This window comes from Aquila chrysaetos, chromosome 5 (assembly GCF_900496995.4).
Source record: "Aquila chrysaetos chrysaetos chromosome 5, bAquChr1.4, whole genome shotgun sequence".
Taxonomy (NCBI): Eukaryota; Metazoa; Chordata; class Aves; order Accipitriformes; family Accipitridae; genus Aquila; species Aquila chrysaetos.
In genome coordinates this window covers 1,816,277-1,832,159 of record NC_044008.1, presented here as the reverse complement: position 1 = coordinate 1,832,159, position 15,883 = coordinate 1,816,277, and the positions used below count along the sequence as shown (strand labels likewise).

Genomic DNA, 15,883 nt, shown 5'->3' with positions numbered 1-15,883 from the left:
GGAAGAGCTGCGCCATTGGGCAGCGACGCGTCGCCGCGCGTTCTCTGATTGGTCGGGGGGCGGGGCGGGGCGGGGCGGGGCCGGCGGAATCGCGGGGAGAACGCGGAGGCGCGTCCGAGCGCGTCAGGAGCGGAGTGAGCACCGGGGGGGGGGGGGGGGGGAACACACGACCCTTCCCCTTAGCAACGGGGGCGGGCCCTTGGCAACGGGGGGGGGACACCATAGCAACGGGGGTCCCTTGGTAATGGGGGGGGACCCTTGGTAATTGGGGGAGCTTGGTATTTGGGGGGAAGGCCTTGGTAATGGTGGGGGGGCCTTGGTAATGGGGGGGCCTTGGTAATGGGGGGGGGCTTGGTAATCGGGGGGGACCCTTGGTAATTAGGGAGGCCTTGGTAATGGGGGGGACCCTTGTTAAGGGGGGGGGCTTGGTAATCGGGGGGGGACCCTTGGTAATTAGGGGGTCTTGGTAATGAGGGGGGAGAGGCCTTGGTAGTTGGGGGGGGGGGGCTTGGTAATGGGGGGGGCTTCGGTAATGGAGGGGGACCGTTGGTAATGGGGAGGGACCCTTGGTAAGGGGGGGGGGCTTGGTAATCGGGGGGGGGGTTGGTAATTGGGGGGGGAGGCTTGGCAATGAGGGGACCCTTAGCAGTGGGGGGGCTTGGTAATGGGGGGGGTCCTTGGCATTGTGGGGGGGAGCTTGGCATGGTGGGGGACTCTTGGCATGGGGGGGGGGCTTTGGTGATGGGGGGCACAGAGGAGGAGGGCCCTTGGCTATGCAGGGTGCTGGTAATGGGGGGGGGGGCTTTTCTTGGCTGGGGGGGGTAGCCCTGGGCTGTGGGGGGGCCTGCCCGTGCGGGTGCCATGCTGGGGGGCACAAGGTCAGTGCATTCGTGTGGGGAAAGGGTTTGGAAACAACGTGCTGGGGCGGGGAGCAGGTCTGACCTTCTCCTCCCAAATATTTCTTGTCCCCCTTGAGGTTCCCCCGTCCCCTGCGGCTGCTGCTCATGGCTGATCCTTTCACTTCACAGCTGGAGCGTCTTCTGGCGGCTGACGAGCTCCGCTCCCCGTCACGTCACGTTCCTCACGTCATCGAAGACACAAACCGTGACGGGGGCCCTGCGACGCAACCTCCGCTCAGCACTTTTGTGTCCGCTGCTGTCACCCGTGGAAAATCTTGGGGAAAAGGGAGGAAAGATGAACGCAGGTGAAGACCGAGCGGGTCACCTTCTTGTGTTGGGTTTCTGGACTTGAACCCTCTGCCATGGTTCTGGCACGTCAGGGGTTTTGCTGTCCTGGGGTGGGGGAGCAGAGGTTTTGCCCCCAGCCCTACATCCGATCTTACGTGAGACCTTTGTGTCCAACAGCTCCAGGAATGGGCGCAGAGCCGGCACCTCGGCTCTGACGTTTGCCAGGACCGTGTGCTTAAGAGAATTGGGGCGTTTCAGTGATTCGTGCTGTTTAATCCGATAAACTTTTCAATTTCAAGTGAGAAATACCATTTTTAAGTAGAATCATAGAATAGAATCATAGAATCATTTAGGTTGGAAAAGACCCTTAAGACTGTGGAGTCCAACCGTAAGCCTAACACTGCCAAGTCCACCGCTAACCCATGTCCCTAAATGCCATGGGACTGTCTTGCATTGCTTTTTTTTCTTCTGCTTGCCTCATGTGCCATATTTTGAGGAACATGGGATGTTGGAAAACAGCCTCCCTGGGGAGCTCAGCGGGTGCTTCTAATGCCGCTCTGTCGAGCTGACGTGGGTGAAAAGGAGAAAGCAGTGTAATGAAACAAACTGACCCTTGGATCCTGCTGTACAAGATCAGTCAATTACTTTTGTGGCTGCCATAAACATGTTAGAGGAGTTTATCCTCCATAGCATGGTGTACTAATAAAGTAAAAGTGAAACCAGTCTTTTGCTGATAATTCTATCAGAAGGAAGCCCATCCTGGGCCATGGTTTCCGGTTTCTTGTGAGCATTTTTGGCAGAAGCAAGTTGCACTCTTTGTACTTTTTCTGCTGGCTGTCCCGTGTATAGAAGAGAGGAGCTCGTGCAGATTTCAAGTGAGGTTTTCTTAAAATAACTCCTCAGATAGTTTTGTGCTGCTGCTTAACCGTCCTTCTCGTGGGGAAGAGCTGTGTTGCGAGTGGTTTGTGTTTCCTTCTTAATGGAGGATCCCAGCTTGGATCTGTTTGCGAGAGGCCCAAGTTTGTGTGTTTGAATGTTGGCTCTGACCTTGCCCGGGCAAATCACTGTCGTCTGTCGCAGGGGGTTGCGCAGTTCAGCCTCCACAGGCTTCCTTGGCAGCCTCCTGATGATACTTTGCATTTACACAAATGACTGTATCTGCTTCCTCTGTGTTATGGTATTGTAGAGAAAGCCGCAAAACTTGCGTGGATTCCGATTTTACATCGTTCTCTTTTGTTCCAAACCCTCGTGCAACGCAGGAATGGGGGACCTGGGGTGAAGTCGCTGTTGCAGTGACTGCAGATGTGTTGTACTGACATGATGTGTTATCCTCCTTAGCACCTCACCGGAGCGTTGTACGAGCTTGTGCTATGATTTATTCAGAGAAACTGGCTGAAACTGTGTACTTATGCCTCTGTTAAAGGCGTGGACTGTATATTGTTGTTTGTTAACTGTTTTGGGGGTCTTTTTTTTGCATGTTGGCAAAGCAATGAAGCGATTCAAAAAAAAGCATCTCACGGCCGATGACTGCAAAGCTCTCGCACAGAGCGCAGAAGGCTCATCCTCCCTGACGCAGCCATTGAGACAAAGACAAAGTAGAGAAGCTGTAAACAGGGGCCTCCATCCCACCCACCGGACACGGAGACATCAAGGAGGTACGCTGATGGCGAGTACTTCGAAGGCTGAGGGATTTGGGGGAGAAAAAGGCTAACGTGTTGTGGAGCAAAAGGGTGTTGTGTAATCTGTCATTGAACTCGTGCTGATAGGAGAGTAACGCCAGGCGAGGTGAGTGCAAATAGAAGAAATTGGTCGGGTTTAAGTGGTGCATGGCAAAACTGGGCTTAATCTCTGCCTCCGCAAAGCCAAGTGGCAAGAAAAAAAGATACCTTGACTGCTTCCCTCTATGGGGGAGTGAGACTGCTTCCCTCTATGGGGGAGTGAGTTTGCCTTCGCATGTGTATTTAGTCTCTCCTCACACCAGAAATGCCTCTGTGCCTCTATCGTTGAGCTGTCAGAGACTACCTGGGGAGAACCGCAGCTCTCTGTGAGGAACGCTACAGCCGCTGCAATTAGGCACTGTTAATGATGTGACTCCTGCTTCTAGATGCTCTTTAGGACAATTATTAAATAATAATGAGCTGTCTAGTTATGTAGGACTGCAAAAGTGTTGTTGAGCACTTGACAGATGTTACTGATCTTCGACTTTCCTGGGAGTGGGAAACATTGTGATACACAACTTGTAGACGTGGGTCTCAAAAGTGCCAAAGCTTTAGAGGGCTTTTGAGGATTCATAAGACTTTGAGCTAATCTGCACACAACAGGGCTCAGGGCTCGAACTGAAGGTGAAACGGCTGCTTTCAAATAGCTCATGTTGCAGGGTTAAAGGCCCAGCCTCAAAACTTGTGTAACGACAAGAGGCACTACACGCACGTGTAGGCGAGGAGAGAGGTAGAAAGCAAAGAAAAAACATCCTGAGTTATTCCTGAGCTCCTGTGTGGAAGGTTAGACTTAGGAACATTTCAGCGTTTCCCTGGCTGGCTTGGGAATCTCTCTGTACCTTGGTGTGAGCTGACTCACTTCACAGAGAATGTCTGCTGGTGAGCTGGGACAAGACACCAGAGTCCTAGACTCTGTGCTCGTAGACATAATTTTCCATTTTCGTATCAGCAGTATCTTTGGCTAGCTCACTTTTAAAAATCTAGTCATCTTAGATGCTCCAGGTTTTAGGGTATTGGACTTGCACATTAGCAAGGAGGCTGTTCTTTTTAAGCAGCATCTTACAAATCAGACCTCTTTAAGCTATGCCTTCATGAGCATCCAGAAATAAAATGCATTAAAATCAGCAGTAGCTGCTTGTGATTTTGTTCTTCTCGAGTTGCCTCTTAGCTAAGCATCAGGATATGTTGCAGACTAGGAGGTGGACAGAATGAATACTATCAGTGCTGGTAAGTTTAGTCTGTGTGCTACATGGACTGCATGGCTGTCAGAGAAAGGAGAGGCTGCTGAGAGCAGTCTCTTGCCAAGTTTCGTTTTTCTTTGTGGTCTCCAGTGCTTTTTGACGTTGCAGCCAGGAAGTATCTTGCAAGAAATGGCTGTTTATCCTCTTAAAGGCGTTAGTCTCTCTTATACTGTGGTAGGAACAGCCTGCTAGAGGCTTGGTGCTGTGACCTTCTCATGGTGCAGAGCAGTAGTTAAATCCTGAAGCGTTTCTAAAATCTTAGTGTGCTTCTCGTTCACTGGGTTAAGAACAATAAATAACCCCTGGGAACCCAACCTCAGTCTGAGGAGCACCACAACAACTCAGGTCTTGCATTTTGTTTCCTTCCTATTTCCCTTTCTTTGGCTAGTGGAAGTATCTCCCATGAAATTTATTGTGCAGCCATGTTTCTTTTTAACAGGCGTCTGCTGTGTTATGTTAGCTAAGGACTGTTGATCTGAGAGATTGTTATGCAGACCATATCTTTTGCTAGAAGCTAGTGGAGGTGTCAGGTGTACCTTGACAGTGCCCAGATTACGTGGACAGTGCAAAGAGATGAATGTTGTTCTGTTAACTTCTGTAGGCTGCCAGAGAAGGAATATGAAGCAGGACAGTTCACCTGTAGTAAGCTCATACATCTGTGAGGAACCCCATGGAAATAACTACCACCTCACAAAACCTCTGGTCCCCTCGTTAGCTCAGTTAGCAGCAGTGTGCTTTGCGCTTGTTTCTGTTGACTTCACTCATGCTCTTCCTCTTTCTGCAGGCCAAGGTCAGCAGAAGATCATCACTGATTACTTCAGGATCTCTCAGACACAAGTAGGTGCTGGTGGGATGAAGAACTGTAGAATCAAAGAAAAGCTACTGGATCCTATCTTCACTGAACCTGATAATTCCTTCAGCAGTGTCTCCACTGTGATGGAGATCAGCAGCGATTCCTGCTCCCTTCTGGAGGATGAGGACTTTGTACCAGCTCCCAGGGAAAGATCCAGAAAATGGCCTCTGTCCACTGCAGCTGCAGGCGTTCACAAGCCAGAGCACAATTTGTGGGGTGAGCCTGAGAAGAAGCCAATGGTGGTTCATCTAGAACACAGCCAGATCAAGCAGGAACGCAGCCAAATCAAGCAGGAACTTGATGATATGGAAATCGAACCAGTCCCTGATGCACACTATGGACTCCTGGGGACTCGGAACTGGGAAGTGCCTCAGGGAAGTATTGACGAGCTGCCTGTTGAAGTCCTCAGGAACATCTTTGCTTTCCTACCAGTGACTGATCTGTATCAGAACCTGACCCTGGTGTGTCACTGCTGGAGGGACATAGTCAATGATCCACTGGTAAGGACTGCTGTGATACTGATTTGAGCCTGTCCCTTCTCCTACTGCTCTGTTCCGTCTTAGTCTTGTGGCTGCATGTATTGCTGTAGGAGGATCCATGCTGTGTCTGTCTCCGTTCCTTTAAATCCCTTTATTCCCTAATGCCCATCCTTTCTTATGAGGTCTTTTGTCATTTTTTGGTCTTCTGGACCACAGTGGCATCTTCAGATGCTAACCTGTATCAGAAGATCAATATTGGGTAACTTCCCTTGATGCATTCTTCCCATACATGGAAAGAGAACTTTCTGTAAGACTCCACAAAATCCCCCTTCACTGTTTCCCTTGCAGCCTTTTTTTCTGACAGGGATCATGCAGGAAATTCTGGCTACCGGACTGGGCAGTGTCCTCTCGTGGCCGGTGTACGTCACTGTCTCCCAGCCTGTGTGTGTGGCGTCTCTTGTAGTCAAACGGGTTTAGAGGAAAGGGCTTTAACTCTGTTTTTATGGAGCTTGGTTCATCTGCAGTCAAGGCCCTTGCAGTACAAACAGTTGTGAACCCACTGGCAGTTGTTTTGGCCGCAGCGAGGATCTCTGCATTTCAATTAAAGGTGGCTCGGAGACAGCTGGCACCGCTAGACTCGCTCACTGTTCACACTGGAAGCCCTCAGCTTGTACGAAGAGGCTGTCTCAGCCTGACTCGAGTGGTGGAGGACTGATCGCAGCCCAAATTTTTGTGGGTGTTCAAGTTCTTGTTCGTGTCCTTCTGATAAATTTGCATGGGTAAGGCTGGACACAATGCAGGAGGTGTCCTGCACTCTGCTTTATCAGCACAGTGTGCATCCTTTGAGCCTGAAGAGCTAGAGAAATGCATAGAAAATGCATGCCTTGAACACTCAGTGTGTTCAAGTCCTCTCCCAAATCTGCTCTTCACTCCGTAACACAGCCTAAAAGGCAGCGTCCCGTCTGTTTTTACCAAAGAAGTCCAAACAGCAGGCTGTGGGAGGGTAGGACTTCATTGACACAGGGATTTTAAGCACTCAGACCCCGCTCAGAGCAGCACTATGCAATAGTGCTGAAAATATCCCCACTCCTTTAACACTTTGACATTTGAAACTGAAACAGCATCACCCTGTTCCCATCATTCTAGAAAAAACAGCCTTTTATAGATGTGTTTGCAGGCTATGAGGAACGAGTCTTTCTCCCTTTCCTCTGTTTCCTCTTTCCTTCCCCATCTCCTGCTAGGTACATGTGTCCATCAAGCTACATGGACTTTTTGAACTCTAGGTCTTCTTTGGAGGTCACGTTGATTAGCTTATTGCCATAAGAAACCTGTTTTCCAATGCTGTGAGATGAAAGATGGTGGTATGTGCTTCACATTCTAGTTCATTCCTTGGAAAAAGCTTTACCATCGGTACCTAATGAAGGAGGACACGGCCCTGCACAGAGTTAAACAGCTCTTGCAAGATTTCACCATAACAAAGGAGCAGGAAGGATGTGTGTTGGGGCTGATCAGGTGAGTCCACTTCAGCACTTGACTTTGTACCTGTAGATCCTCAGACCTTCCTTGCTTTGCGTTGTCTTCAGTTTTATCCTGTGAATTGCCAGGAGAGAACGGCTTTGTCTTCTAAACACATGGGAGACATACAGGAAGATGAGGAAGGAGAAATTATTTTAACAGTAGAAATCAGTAGTAGGGTTCTAGAAATAGGTAAAAAACTTCCCCTTTCCTCTTCTTTGTTCTGTTTAGAGCACATGATCATAGAATCGTTTAGGTTGGAAAAGACCTTTAAGATCATCGAGTCCAACTGTTAACCTAACACTGAGTCCACCACTAAACCATGTCCCTGAGTGCCACATCTACGCATCTTTTAAATACCTCCAGGGATGGTGAATCCACCACTTCCCTGGGCAGCCTGTTCCAATGCATGATAACCCTTTCAGTGAAGAAATTTTTCCTAATATCCAACCTAAACCTGCCCTGGCACAACTTGAGGCCATTTCCTCTTGTCCTATCACCAGCCACCTGACAGAAGAGACCAGCACCCACCTGGCTACAACCTCCTGTCAGGTGTAGAGAGCAATGAGGTCTCCCCTCAGCCTCCTTTTCTCCAGGCTAAACAACCCCAGTTCCCTCAGCCGCTTCTCGTAGGACTTGTTCTCAAGACCCTTCACTGGCTTTGTTGCCCTTCTCTGGACATGCTCCAGCACCTCAACATCTTTCCTGTAATGAGGGGCCCAAAACTGAACACAGGATTCGAGGTGATGTACAAGTAGAGGATGAAATCTGGAGAAGATAAGATGGAAAGGGGATCTAATTGCTGTCTTCCCCTGCCTAATGAGGGGCTGTAGAGAGCATGATGCCAGACTCTTCTTGGAGGTGCGCAGTGAAAGGACAAGAGGCAATGGGCACAAGTTCCAGCACAGGAAATTCAGTTAGATATTAGGAGAGTGGTCAAACAGTGGCCCAGAGAGGTAGGGAATCTCCATCCTTGGAGATGCTCAAACCTCAGCTGGACAAATGACCAAAACTTGAAGTTGTCCCTGCTTTGACTAGTTGGCTTCCAAACTCCCTTCTGAAGTTTCCATGATTTTGATAGCAAGTGAGAAGGGATGGATAAGTGAGGGAGAGGCTGCAAAGCCTCAGACAGGGATAGCCTTGTACTAATGTCTGAGAAAATAGAGAAGCTGAACATGGACTGAGAAGAGGGGGCAGAAGAACAGTCTTGGCAGTGGCATTTTGACTTGGATGGTGTTGCCTCTTGGAGGGCAGGGAGATGGTTGTTGCACCAAGGGAGGAAAGAGATGAGGGGAGCCTGAGCAAGAGCGTGTCAGCAAGCAGCTGCTAGATTTGGAGGCTCAAAGGAAGGTTTTGGAGATGGACCTGCACGTCAGAGCACAGCCAGGTTGGGTACAGCAATTGAGAGAAGCTGCCAGGAGCTCCAAGACAAGTGTTAGATGACAAAATCAAAAAGGGCTGGGCTGTCCTGTCGCTGCCTTCTGGCACCCAACAGCAAGCTTGGGAGAAGAGGCTATACGGTTGCTTCCTGCAGGGTGGCTGTTCTAGAGACTCAATTGAAGTGTCCCTTTTAGCATCCCTTTATGTTTCAGGATCTGTCATGTCAGCACTGCTTTTCCATCTCCTGATCAGCCAGGGTCTCAGAGAGGCTCAGCATCTCCAGGGTTTAGCTAAAATACATGTATCTCGTGGAGGGTGTGAGATCTGAGCTCTTCCTCCTGGTTCCTCCCATCTCCACTGTATTTTCTTCTTTTCCTTTCCTGAAAGGCTGCTTTCCTGGACCCGCACTAATTTATCAGTCAGAGCTCAGCAGCAAGCCGAAGCCCAAGACGGATCCCTGATAAAAGCAAGTGCTCTGTTCAGATCTGTGTAGTCTAGAGGGCAATTTTGTATGGCAGTTAGATAGTGCAAACAGAAGAGTCAAATTGGGTTAAGAGCAAGGTGTATCCATCTTCTGGAAGAAGACTTTGAGACAGCCAGAAGGAACTTGCAGACTAAGGGCTTGATGCAGCAAAGCGTCTGTGTAACAGAACAGGGAATTACTTGTCTAAATGTCTCCTGGCACAAAAATGACTTGGAAATCCAAGTTCAGCACCTTGCAGCCTCATCGCTGAATGCATCTGGTCAAATCTGTGGGGCGCACAGCAAGGCATGGTTAAACTTGCTGCAGCCTGACATTATTTACTTGGAGAGTAAACTCACTTGACAAGGCTTCTTTGCAAATGCTGCTGTTCCTGTTCTGCACAGGTGCGTGTCTGCCATACCCACTGGACGGAAGGTAGATCCCAGCGTGGTTCTCCAGTGTTTGAAGAGTCATCACCTCTTCTCAAAGGCTGAAGTCTGCGTTGTCAACAAACTGCCGCATTTACAGAGCAGGGCAGGGGTAGGTTTAACCGTTATTAACTGGTTTATTTAATAGGTTTAACTACTAGTGCTAGTGCTTTGAGGTCATATCTGCCCTCCTGCATCTAAAGGTTTTTCCCTTTGGGGTGTTATTTGGTACTGTTCAGGCTAACTGAAGAGGATTTAACTATTCATTATGGCATAAGCATTTTTTCAGTGTTGAAGCAGGGTTTTCCTGCTCCTAAAGGCTCAAAGCTTTTTGCTCACTCTTTCTTGTTGTTGCCTATACCAGCCTGAGCACATGTGGGCCATAATTGCAGTCATGGTGCTTTTCTCTGATGGCATCAGCGACATCCAAAAGCTGATGGCGTGTCTGCAGAGACCCTGCTCTACCCTCTCTGTAGTGGACGTGACCGAGACGCTTTACTGCATGGCAACGCTGCTGTATGCGATGAGAGATGGAAACATTGCGATCACTAACAGGTAAGGAGTGGGGAGATGCTTCCTGCCTGCCTCTTTCTAGCCATGGTGATGTGTAATACATACAGTGAATATATGCTCATGAGCAATTATGTTACTGTTGGTTAGGGCTCTCCAGTTCCTCAGTGTGGGCAGTTTGTCAGGAGCAGTGTGCACATCCCTAGCTTTTTGCAGGAACATTCAGGAGCATTGCCTTTAGATTTGCTTTAATTCCTAGACCGTTTCATAGTCCGCTTGTTTTTCAGGAGGTAGCGTTCAAGAAAAAGAATTTTTTTCAGAAACAAAAGCAGGTTTTAAAGTGGCTATAGAAACTTTCTGATTAGAAATAGATACGCAACAGCTGCAACAATTTAATGCGGTTGTTACCTTCCTCAGACCGGTTACATACTTCACTCCTCTTAAATGATACTCCAAGTCCTGTGGGCTCCCGCTGCATGTACATAGCAATCCATCCTGTGCCTTTTGTTCACAGCGGTGCCTGGTAATGCAGGTAAGAGCCCACAGGTTACTTCAGAATTGCAGTGAGGATGAGATAAGGATTAAGGACACGTGTAAATTCTTCTTATGAGAAGACTGGAAAGCCACTGCACTGGAAAATTAATCTAGAGCCAGAAAGAAGGTGGTTCTGTAAGCTGCCCTCTGTGAGGTATGGTCCAGCACGTGTTAGACACAGGAGAAGGGTTCATCCTCTGCTTACTCAACTGTGGGCCACGTGCTCAGGCTATATCGACCAGGGGAATCAGGATGCTTGTTTGGCCTGTTAGTGATTGATAATTGCTGGCTAAGGCCACCTGCTGAAGATGTGGCAGACAGAGAGTGTTGCTTGCCAGCAATGAGAGCTCATGGTCAGTCACACATGTCCCATCTCCATCTCTTGAACAATCTAGACTAGGAGAAATAAGAATCACCACATCTCTTCTACCATTATCTCTTCAAACCACACAAGGTTTGTAATTTAGAGCATAAGGAGGAAACATGTCCTCAAGGAACTGTCTGGTACCTATTTGCAGCTCTTAGAGCAGCTACTGAGTCTGAGCATGCAGGTCACCTAATGTGACGCACGAAGTCTGTCCTGGAGTGTGGCCCGGGCTGGCAGCTGTTAGGTCACAGGAACAAAGCTGCACTAAAAGAGGTAAAACCACAGTGTGTCAACTCTGATGTACAATGGAAGTTAATTTTAAACCAGCTGTGGCTGGCATAATTAAAGCCACAGAGCTGCCGTGCTCCTCTCTTTGCAGTAACAAAGCACCATGAAGTATTGTCAGAGCTAACACACTTGTATAAAATCATCATAAGACAGTTGATGAAACTGGTTCGCTTTAGAGGCCTAAACTAGCCCCAAATTCTCTTTCGGACTCCCCCAGACTCTGTTGCTAATAGTGGTTCAGGAGAGCAAAAGGATCCTGTGGACTCTGATCCCAGGTCATGTTTGCATGGCAGACCCTGAAACACAAACCTAGCAGGAGTGAGGGAGAGGTCACAGACAGAGCTGTCCCCGTGGTGCCTTTGCAGTCACTTCTCGAGGTAGAACTAACTGCGCTTTAAAATATTAATATTGTCTCCTGCAGCTCCCCGAGCGCTTGGGGCTTTGTGCATCGTTCTGTTGGAAGTATTCAAGATACTGGCTGTCTTTTAGGTGGCTGCAGATGTTTAATTTGTTATTAATGATTTCTCAATGATAGTTTCTCTGTTGTCCTTTCTACCAGGATCCATTACAATATTTTCTACTGCTTGTATTTGATGGAAAATGCTTCTGTAACTATGCAGACAGTAGAAGAGGAAGCACGGGCTTCACACTGCAATCAAGACTTATGGTTCGGGTAATGCTATTATAGGTGATCTGAGCAATGCACCTAAGTACACAGGGCCCTGGTGGAGTGCTGAACCTTGGAGGGGGAGCAAACATTTCATGGCAGGGGCTGGTTGACAAGAATCTGAGATTCATAAGGATTAGTACAAAACCTTATTCTGCTGCTTGCCATCTTCTCCCCGAATTCTCAGAGGAAAACCAGAATCAGGCCTTAAATCTGTAAAAATTGAATTACCAACTGACTGAATTTAAAAGTCATTATTCACTGATGGGTCTATGTATTGGTGCAACACAGTTCTGTGCATTCCAGTGTGACGGCCACTGAAATTTCACAGAGCCCAAATCACCCCAAAATACCTTCCCACATCACTGCTCTGCCTATGGATAAGGAGCTCTGGAAGGAGAGGATTGTGCCTGCTTTAATTTTAACAGCGTATTCCTCTTGAAACGCAAGCTGCAGCCAGCCAAAATGGGGGTTGGCTTGCTGGTGACGTTACTGTAGCGCAAATAACGTGGCTGTTCATTTATGAACACTGCTTTCTGTGCATGGGAGGAAATGAGATACCAGCTGCAGGATATTGAGATACGGCTTCTGTTTTCTGGATCCTGTTGGGTAACTGTTACGTACTAACTGTTATATATATATATAGCTGTTATAAATTAGCATTGGTTGGTAGCTTGCTGCTACCAGGACAGAAAGGAGTGAAATGCTTTCCTGGCCTGTGGAGATCCAGGCTTGGTTTCCCTTCTGCTGCAGTTACCCTGGGTTAAGTCATGTAGTCTCCTTGTTCTTACATACAGAAGGGGAACAGTAGTGTTTTCATCCATCACAGAGGTCTAGCAAAGATAAATCCGGTAAAATCACCGATGATCCAAGGTACAACAGTGAGAGAGGTCATAACAAAAAAATAAATCAAAGGTAAACAGATGTTGGGTTTCAGTGCTTCTTGTTTTCCTAGCCCTTTCATTCTACCCCTCCATTTGAAGTCTTTTTCTAAGCAGATTTTGCTTGTTCAGTTATAGTTGCGTCCTGGGGGCAGCCATCTAACTGCCAGCTGTGAAATGTCAAGGACACTTAAACAAGGCTTTCCGCCCTTACGCATGGTATTGGGGAGGACCCTGTGTGAAAAGATGGTTCACACTCTTGGCTGATTACAGGTTTCAGACCTTTATGAATAAAACAATTGCACTCTAGCCAGAAGCACTGAATGCCTTTCTTAATGTTAATCAAAGCTCTTAGCTCCCCTGAGAGGCAGGGATAATTGATCTGTCCTACATGCTGAGAAATTGGAGAGCAATTTAAGGTACATGCTCTCGAAAGCAACAAAACACCCCAAACCCAAATTGCTGTTTGTTTCCAATAAGCCTAAGGAGCCAGGGTGCCAAATTAATTTTTAAAGCATGGCATAGGGCCCTTGAGAAGATTGTCTCCTATGTAACCTTCCTCAAGATTTACTTTTTATTTTTGCTATCTCAAATCTTTTCTTATTTCCTGCTTTTCTCATTTGCACAATAACCAAGTTGCTCTAGTGCCACTTTCCTGCTTGTGGGATGGGATCAATCATTCATTGGTTTCCTTCTGCTGTTAGTTGATTTGTTTGTTTTATGTGGGAGGATTTATTTTCTTAATTCCTTTTGCTCTGTTTTTTTTCTGGTTTTGGTAGCTGTCCTGAAGTAAATCTGACCCATGAACAGCAAAAGATTTTGAATCACAAAATTGAGCGTGGTCAAATAGTGAAAATTATGGCATTTGCAGGTAAGAGCCAAAAATTATGTTGTAAGAATGAACGCATAACCTCTAATTCTGCTCCTTCTTTCCCTGCTTCTTCTGTCCAAAGAACTGTGTGGATGCCAGGGGGATCAACCTTATTTTAATCAATACAAAAATTCAGAGCAAGCTTTGCAGAGAAATAGGAATGGGAAGCATGGTGGTGGTTACTCCCATGCAAGCTGGGTAAATGTCATATTTGGACATGGTACCGAAACCGAGTGTTTGGGTGCTGCCAGTGACTGCCCAGAGCAGCTTGTCAGGGAACCTGGGAGAGGAGAAGCAACTCTCCATGTGTTGCTTAGCCACATGCTGAGCCTGTTTCTCAGTGTTATTGCCACAGGCCACTAGACGGAGTCACTCTTACTTGTTTAGGTTTAGTATCCCTGTAGGAACAACACAAGCCAAGAAAACTTCTGCACTTGCACACTGTTTTGAAAAAGGGAATTGCCTAAAATCGAGGGAGCCTATTTAAAAAGAAAAGGAAAAGTAAATCATCTCCCTCCACCTGCAGAGAGTTTCCTTTAAAGACACCACACTGGGGGATCAGACCTAATGCATGCTCTCTGCTGGAACAGACTTGCAAAAGGGCATGTACAGCTAAGCACCACAGTACAGAAACCAGTAATTGTGGTTTCTTATGTCTGTACAAAGTCCCCGTGTCCAAGTGACAGAAAAGGGAACGTTCCTGAACTCTTGAGAGGTTACGTGTAACCACAAGAAGGCAGGGCAGAAAAAGAGCTTGAGCAACTGCTGGCAAAAAGCTTAAAAGACTCATAATTCTTCTTCAAACGTGTGGATGAGGATGCTTGCCAAAGCATCTGTTAGCTAACTGCAGTGTAAAGGATGCCTTAGAGTGAATGATGCGGTGGCAGAAAAGCTAAAGGAGTTTCTGCATCTGGGTTCCTTCTAGAGGGTCTTGGAAAGGATCAGCCTCCAGCCAGGGTCAGCCCACCACACCAGGCAAAATGGTAAAAGATCCTCATGGTCCTCGTGGGTGAATAGTTGGTTAAAAGGTAGGAGGCAAAAGTAGGAGCAGATGGTCAGTTTTCTGCACGGAGACTGGTAACCACTCGACTCCTACAGAGCTCTGTGCTGGGAACTGGTTTGTCCAGCATTCACGAGTCATCTGGGAGGAGTGGGAACAGCAAGGTGGCAAAGTTTGCTGACACTATGTCATCGTTGAGGATATGAAAAGGGGCAAAGAAGGAAATGTGCAGAGCCCTTCCTGTCTCAGGTTTCTGTTGTGATTGATCGGTACTCCACGAGTGAAGCAACTTTGCCATGACGGTGCTGTCCTGCAGCAAACTGGAGTAAAGGAGAGCAGCATTAGTGGCAGATCTTACAAAGAAATGAGCTCATGAATCATTCAACAGAGCAATTTTAACATTTCATTTACAAAGCTGTCTTTCAAGAGAACCAGTACCTTCACATATGCTCAGATTTCTAGAATATTGGGTGATAAAATGTTTGGGTTTTTTTTAAAAGCTTTTAGGCTGCAGACTGTAATTTTTCAAAGCTGCTTTGCTCCACAGCTTCTGCTGATTTCAGTTGAGTCAGTGAATAAATTCCCATTAGCTGCAAATAGTCCTGCTGTGCAGTTAGGACAGCAGGAGCGGGAAGGTAAAGCTGATGAGAGGTGCGTGAATTCATTCATTCCTGACTATGAATGCTTTATTGTTTACTTTCTTCTGTTTTTCAGGTACAGGAAAGACCTCAACCTTGGTCAAGTACGCTGAGAAGTTTGCTGATATGAATTTCCTTTACGTGACGTTTAACAAAGCTGTTGCAGAGAGGGGAAAAAGTGTCTTCCCCAGAAACGTTACGTGCAAGACTTTCCATTCGTTAGCTTTTGGAAGTGTCGGCAAACTGTGAGTGGGGATGTTAGATTCCTTTGTTGAAGGCCAGTTGAGCAGGGAAAAGACATGGCAGGAAGGGAAAGTCTGGTTTTGAAGTAAGCCTCCAGGATTTAAGGAAGCAAAAATAATGGGGGAAATTACTTCTTTCACCTGCTTCAAGCCAGACTGTGATTTATGGTTTCCGAATTCTTTCAGATTGGATGTGCCAGTGACCTTAGCATCCATGTGAGCCTGGGGAAACAGACTCATTGCCCTGCTGTGGCACAGACTGTACCGTCATAAGCCCTATTGCTGTTCTGGGGGCTGTTTCATCCTGCCTGTGTTTATAGCCAAGGAGCACTTCGCAGGGAGATAGAAAGCCACTGAGAATGGCTTTTTGCCACTTCCCATTTACTCTTCAGTGGTACAACCAGTCTAAATGCTGCTTTTCTTTAGCAGAGGAGGGGTTTTCTTAACCTGAGTTGTTCTAATGATACAGTTTCTGGTCAATTATGTTGGCATATCTAAACTGCAGACAGAAGGGAAAATGAGCCACGTCCTGGAAGAATAGGGGAATCCTCTTGCCTGGCTCTGAAAACAATCTGTAATTGCAGGGGTGAATGATGGGAATATCTCTCTGGCTTGACTTTT

The 15,883-nt window shown here is 47.3% G+C and overlaps 1 protein-coding gene across 7 annotated transcripts in view; it reads left to right on the top strand.

The window, feature by feature from the left end:
* The first annotated feature begins 84 nt into the window (after positions 1 to 84).
* FBH1 (F-box DNA helicase 1) overlaps positions 85 to 15,883 on the top strand; it is a 28,783-nt gene continuing 12,984 nt past the window's right edge. The window contains exons 1-10 of one of the 7 annotated variants that reach the window (XM_030014491.2): positions 85 to 134; positions 977 to 1,204; positions 2,675 to 2,842; positions 4,931 to 5,499; positions 6,860 to 6,990; positions 9,241 to 9,376; positions 9,629 to 9,819; positions 11,523 to 11,636; positions 13,291 to 13,382; positions 15,097 to 15,265. In XM_030014491.2, coding sequence (XP_029870351.1) covers positions 1,195 to 1,204; positions 2,675 to 2,842; positions 4,931 to 5,499; positions 6,860 to 6,990; positions 9,241 to 9,376; positions 9,629 to 9,819; positions 11,523 to 11,636; positions 13,291 to 13,382; positions 15,097 to 15,265 — 1,580 coding nt within the window. In that variant the 5' untranslated portion in view covers positions 85 to 134; positions 977 to 1,194. Of the gene's footprint in view, positions 135 to 820; positions 1,205 to 1,969; positions 2,063 to 2,674; positions 2,843 to 4,930; positions 5,500 to 6,859; positions 6,991 to 9,240; positions 9,377 to 9,628; positions 9,820 to 11,522; positions 11,637 to 13,290; positions 13,383 to 15,096; positions 15,266 to 15,883 lie in introns of those variants that run through there. The other 6 variants (XM_030014492.2, XM_030014493.2, XM_041123563.1 and 3 more) reach the window with 6 other exon arrangements.